At 53.2% G+C, this 6514-nt stretch overlaps 1 protein-coding gene across 1 annotated transcript; it reads right to left on the bottom strand.

Annotated features, from left to right (window-relative positions):
- Positions 1–456: 456 nt before the first annotated feature.
- On the bottom strand, positions 457–4999 carry Sirpb2 (signal regulatory protein beta 2). Its single transcript, XM_026402133.2, has 4 exons — positions 4588–4999; positions 3040–3381; positions 2369–2416; positions 457–1061 (listed from the first exon to the last, which is right to left on the bottom strand). The coding sequence occupies exons 1-4, from the start codon at positions 4829–4831 to the stop codon at positions 961–963; spliced, it is 735 nt and encodes a 244-aa protein (XP_026257918.2). The 5' UTR covers positions 4832–4999; the 3' UTR covers positions 457–960.
- Between the last annotated feature and the right edge of the window lie 1515 nt (positions 5000–6514).

Here is a 6514-nt window from a genome sequence, read left to right as displayed (position 1 = left end):
GCCTTTGATACCTAATTTGAATGCTGTCCACTTTACCCCCTTGATCATTTTAAAATACTGAACTTGTGGCAGGAGTTGCCATGGTAAACGAGCTTTACTGTAAGTAGGGACCTGCCCTGTCTCCCTGTCTAGTCCTCCGGTGGCATCCTTCTTATACCCTGCTTCCGCCATCTCGGTATTCCTGAACACCTACCTAAGTGGCCATGTGACCACCTTCCAGCCAATGAGGTGCGCAGTGGGCAAATTCCTGACCCTGCCCTTACAGGAGAAGGTCATATTCCCCCTTCCCTGACTTCTTTCCCAGTTTCACTGCCTGGAATGAGACCTGTTAGCAACAAGGTCAAGGTGTGTCCATACCAGGGAGCCTCTTTATTGCCTGCCCGGCTTGTGGTCAGATTTTCCTAGAGAAATCAACTTTCTTGATTAAGCCACTGTTATTTGAGGGCTTGTATTTATTTATTTTGCCAAACCTGCACTGTCACAGCACACCCATCCAAGCCAGCCACACTGGGAAAGGAGGGAGGAGGAAGCCGGGAGAGGGGGATGTGAACAGAGAGGCACCATCTGTCTGGCTGGGTGAGCTCAGATGCCCAGGGAACCTGGGAAGAAGATTCTCAATTGTGTCTTGAAGGACAAGAAAGATATGGGAGGGCACCGAAGGAGGGGACTCCCCAGAAGGGGCTGCAGCAGGGGTGAGGTCTTGCAGGCTGAGAAGAGAGAGATGCGCATCTCCAACGGGAGCCCAGCACCAAGGGGAGAATTTCACCAGGTGACCGCAACCAGGTGATGGGATAGAGTTTGTCATGAGGCCTGGGGGTTGGTGGAGGCTGGGGTGGGAGGCTGAGGAGTGTTTGAAGAGTCTGGCTGGTCTCCAACTCAGAACATCTACTCTTGGGCTGACCTGTCACTCATGAGCTTTCCCCACGCTAAGCTGTGTCCAGCTCCGCAAGGCCCAGGGTCTTAAAATCTTCTTGGCCGGCAGGCAGCCAGGGCCAGTAGGAGTGCAGCCAAGGTCACTGCCTTCAGTCCCAGGACCACAGGAGTGAGCACAGACAGGAGGCCTGGGGGCAGAGGGCAGAACTCAGGCAGGATCCCAGCACCTGCACCCCAATGTCCCTGCCCTGCTGCTGTTGAACCCCCCGGAAGGTCCTTTCTACCTTGGGAGAGGACATCAAAGACCATTCTTCCTTTTGTCCTAGGCCCAGAGAAGCCCGGTACCCTGCCCCTGCTGTATCATTTCAACAGCACCCCTAACCTCAAATCAGAGCAAACTGCCCTCATTGATGGCCGCTCAGTCCCTCTGCTGCAGCCCCCAGCCTAATCTCACCCTGAAACGATTCCCACCATGCAGGGTGAGGGTCCAAGTTTTACAGATGAGGGGACAGACCCAGAGTGGGAACTGATTTGCTCAGGGCTGTGTGTGCCCATGGTATTCAGGGACTGAGTTATCACACGGTCCCCCAAGAAACGAGTGCAAAAAGAAAAGGAAGTGACGAGACCCCAGTGTCTGGCTCCCAGGGATGGCAGGAACAGGGCCAAGAACCAGGGAGGCAATCTGGTCACCTCTGCCCCAAGCTGCCTTTGGTCTTTGAGTGCCTCTGAGTTACCAGGTGATATACCTGACACTTCTGGGCATTTGACACCTGTGATCTCACTGGGTCCACACACAACCCCAGGAGGTGGGCTGATTCATTTTTTTCCTTCCTTTCTCTTTCTTTTCTTCCTTCTCTTTTTCTTTTCCCCCCATGGTTCTATGGATCGAACCCAGGGATGCTCTACCACTGAGCTCTAGCCCCAGCTCCTTTTAAATTTTATTTTTAAGACAGGGTCTCGCTAGGTTGCTGAGTCTGGCCTCAAACTTGCGATCCTCCTGCTTTAGCCTCCCAAGTGGCTGGGATCACAGGCGGGCACGACCATGCCCCGCAGCCTCTCTGATTCCTATTCCTCTTCCTGCTTTTGTTCGTGAAGTCAGCAGAGATTCATAGAGCAAGGCAACCCCCCCCCTCCACCCCTCCAGCGCTCACACAGCCGGAAAGGGGCTCCACCCAAGAGGCCCGGCCACAAAGCCATGTCCTGCAGCGCTGTTGTATGTGGCCTCACAGTGCAGCCTCGCACTCTGAGTCAAGGGGGACTCACTGCCTCTCCAGCAAGACTGCCCGCCGACACTCAGTCCTGGCTACTGGAAAGCCCTGTCTTTGGTGGAGCTGCTATGACGTGGCTCTATGGGTTCATCTCCACTCTGCAGCTGAGATGAACCCCAGGGGTTTTCTTGGAACCCTGGGACTGTTCCCTTGCTGTGGCTAAGCCATCTGTGGTCCCCACTGCCTATGGGGGGCTCATTAATTCTACCAGAGGGAGGTCTACTCACCTGTTGGAGATGCCTGAACTGCAGGTTCATTGATCGACGTGGATTTTGCTGTAAGGGAGAGAGGCAGGGCCCTTCTCTTAACCTTTTTCTACTTCCTGAGCCCCTGGGCTAAGAGCTGAGGTCACCAACATAAATCTGCCAATACCTGGGTTGGGGCTACAGAGTCAAACCCTGCGACTACAAAGGACTAGTCAGACCTTCGCCTGAGCATCTTTGGTTTGCAGCCAATGTCTGATTCATTGAGGCATCTCCAGCACCAAGTACAGTGCAGAGCTCTCAACAGGCAGGTTACAGACACTTTTAAAATTCTTAATGGTCTAGACAAAGTTTGATGGAGCCCAGAAGCATGAGAAGTTAACTTTCTCTGAGAGAAGGGTGAAAAAGTTTCACAGAGGGGCTGGGGATATAGCTCAGTAGTAGAGAGCTTGCCTGGTATGTACAAAGCCCTGGGTTTAATCCCCAGCACCACACACAAAAAAAGGTTTCACAGAGGAGGGGCTGTTTATACTGGGCTTTGAAGGATGAATAGGAGTTTTCTAGAGAGAAGGAGAAAGTGTTCCAGAGAGAGGGAACAACTTTCACAATGATAGGGAGGCTGGATAGGAGCTGGCGTGTGTGGGATGTGGTGAAGAGTTCCTTTTGGACCACCTGTCCCAGGCAGGCTACCTCACCTTTCACTCTCAGCTTGCTGCCCTGTCCGGACAGGTACTGTCTGTTGGATTTCCTCTGAAACTTTACACAGTAGTAGGTGCCTGCATCCTTGGTCGAGACGTCTGGCAGGAGAATGCTGAAGTCGCTGTCAGAGGCCCGTACTGCTGTCACATTGGGGTGGGAGAGGCCTGCAAAGTTGTAAATGGCCTCTCGGCTCAGACCAGTCCCCCGGAACCACCTGATGGGGCCAGGGGGACCGTCCCCCAGCACCGTGCAGTTCAGGAGGGCAGTGTCTCCGGTGGTCACCTCCACCAAGTCCTGGGGCTGGATGATCCACAGGTCTGGCTTGGGGTCCCCGGCGCCTGAAGTCAGAGAGGGTCTTCGTTGGATTCCCTCTCTCCTTTCGTGGTCCACTCATTTCCCCCTCAAAGCTCTCCTCCCTTCCCCCTCCCGGGACTTATGTCCTCAGCCTTCCCTCCCTTCCTTCCTTACCAGTTGATTCATTCCATAAGGAGATCTTAATTATCTCCCGGGGACCAATGTTGGGAAGACAGAGCCTTGCAGGCTGACTGCCCTTCCTGAAGTCCTGTGGTGGTGCAGATGTTTAAGCAAAGTCCCCTGAGGCTCCACAACCCCAAGGAAGGTACCACTGCAGCTTGGAAGGAGCCGGGGAAACAGGGGTGGTTTCACCAGCGGGCTTTCTTCTGTTTCAACACCAGAAGGCACCGTGAAGTAGAAATTTTGTTGCCTATTTTACAAGGTAAGCACTTGAAATATGTACAGCTGAAGAGGCTCATGTAAGAACACACTGCTGCCAGGTGTAGTGGCACATGCCTGGCATTCCAGCATTTGGGAGGCTGGGGCAGGAGGCTGCAAGTTCAAGACCAGCCTCAGCAACTTAGTGAGATTCCAGTCTCAAAAAAAAAAAAAAAAAAAGGGCTGGGGTGGCTGCTCTGTGGTAGAGCTTTAGGGTTCAATCCCCAGTGCCAGTCAATAACAAACAAACCCAAACAAACAACAACAACAAACCCCAAACAAGCAACCCCCCCAAACAAAACAAAAACCCCTCACAGCTATTGAACAACAGATGCAGGATTTGCCATCATGGCAGGAATTCCAGACGCCAGGACTGATTGCCTGGGGATCAGGGCAAATGACATTGGCAGCCAGCCTCAGGTCTTGACTCCCGGCTGGTAGCCTGGCAGATCCACTCTTGCCCTGGACTCCCTTGTCCCTTGACTTGGAGGTGAGCCAGGTGACTTGCTTAGCCAATGGGCTATCAGCAGACATAATGTCACAGAGGCTCTTGGGGGAAGTTGCCTCTGGGCCACTTGGATTTCTGACCCCCCCCCCCCACACACACACCCAAGTTACTAGCTCTCTAGCTTGGGTCCTGGCAGGGGACGTGAGGCAGAACTGTCCCAGCTGCAAAGCAAGGGTGTGGGGGAGGCAGGAATACCTCTATCACGTGCCACTGAGACTGCGCTGGCTCACGGGAGAGCAGGAGGGCGCAGGGGGTCAGGGAGGGGGACGGAGCGAGTGCGGGATCAGCTGGGCCTGCCACTCACCCTGCACGGTCACAGCGGTGCCCTCGCCCAGCTTCGTGTCTAGGTCCTCACGGGAGACTGCAAACCTCACACAGTGGTAGGTTCCGGAATGCTCCTTGGTGACACGGTGGATGTAGATGGAATAATCGCAGTCGAGGCGCTCCCGGGTCCGCTGCACCGCGGATGTCACTCCAGGGAAGAAGCCACGCTGGAAGTTATAAATTTCCTGCTGGTCCTGAGAGCTCTCTTTGACCCATTTGATCATATCATCAGCGCAGGAGCCGACCGCTGTACACCTCAGTAGGAGGGTGTCACCTTCAGCCACCAGTATGGGGCCCTCCGGCTGCAGCACCTGCCACTCACTCCAGCTGCTCTGCTCAGAGGTCCCTGGACAGAGGGGAAAAGGCCTGTCACGGGGTCAGAAGGCCTCGGAGCCCTGCATGCCAAGTTTAAATGGATCCAGTCCTGATCTAGCCAAGAGCCAGTGCTCAGAACAGGAGGCAGAGGGGAGTCAGGGGCGGAACAGCTGGCTGCAGACAGGGAACACAGCTCCCTAGGAAGCTCTGCCAAGAATCGGGAACTTAAGTGCCACCACCTGCTGGGTGCTGCATGATTGTCTCACTTGTTCCTCACAGTGCTCTTCTGCCAGAGGAAGTGTCATCCCCGTTTCATAGCAGAGATGGAGGGGCCCTGAAGGGTGGGTAGCTGGCCCAGGATCCTCTGCTAGAAGTTGAATGGTGTCCTCCCCAAATGCACATGTCGAAGTCCTGACCTCAGGCACCTCAGAACGTGACTGTACTTAGGGTGCTGAGAGAGGGGATCAAGTTAAGTTGAGGTCGTTGGGGGGTCTCCAATTCAATCTAACTAGTGTCCTTTGAAAAAAGAGGAGATTTGGACCGATCTGCACAGAGGGACGATCATATGAAGACAAAGGAGAAGGTGGCCGTCTACATGCCAAGGAGGGAGATGGTGAAGGTGCCCACCCTGACAACCCCTGGGTCTTGGATTTCTCGACTTGAGAGTGGTGAGAAAATACATTTTAATTCTGTGATACTTTGTGATGACGAATACAACACCCAATAAGGATGTGTTCCTAGGGCCCCGGACTGTCACCCTCAAATGTTGCCGCTCAGGGATGCAGGCTGGTGTGGTGTTCCCTTCATTGTAAAGCTCCTCCGGCCTCCTGTGAGTTCCACAAACTGCAGCTGCTATTCGTGTATTGTGCAGTGGGTCTACTTGGCCCCAGAGGGGGTACCAAGAGAGGGGGGCGGGAGCCTCCGTGGAAGTTCTTCTACACCTGGGTTGTCACGCCCACTCCTCTCAGGGGCTCTGAGGTAGAAGCTCTTGTCATCTCCATTTTTATGATACTGGAGACTGAACCCAGGTTGCTTTACCACCGAACTATAACTCCTTTTTATTTTATTTTACATTGAGACAGGTCTACCTAAATTACCCAGGCTGGCTTTACCTGCCTCGGCCTCCCAGGTAGTGGGAATTATAGGTGTGCATCACCACACCTGGCTATTCTCTCCACTTTTTTAAGATGCTCGGAGAGGTGAAGAAACATGAGGTGAAACTTGCATTCAGCAGGTGTCATGGCAGGATTTGAACTCAGATCAGATGACTTTAAGGTTCTACACCACAAGGTCACTAACTTTGTGCCCTGAGTTCCCCATTCATCTGTATTCTCATCAGGCCTTGTGAATAACTTGGTCCCACCCTGGACGTAATTTGTGGTATAACGTGGTGTATCTTATTCCTTTTGTGTTCCCTGTTTAGGGTAACCTTTGAAAGCCTGGAAGAAAATCAATATTTGCAAACAAACATTTGAGGTATTTCTGACTCTGGGTAGTTTAGATTTATGACTTCCTTGTCTACAGCCTAAATCGTAATAGTCAAAAGTATTTGTGTCCAGGCACGGTGGTGCACGCCTGTACTCTCAGCAGCT

Source organism: Urocitellus parryii, chromosome 6, assembly GCF_045843805.1.
Source record: "Urocitellus parryii isolate mUroPar1 chromosome 6, mUroPar1.hap1, whole genome shotgun sequence".
NCBI classification, from domain to species: domain Eukaryota; kingdom Metazoa; phylum Chordata; class Mammalia; order Rodentia; family Sciuridae; genus Urocitellus; species Urocitellus parryii.
Note: the sequence above shows the minus strand (reverse complement) of the source record. Positions and strands in the feature narration are given on the sequence as shown.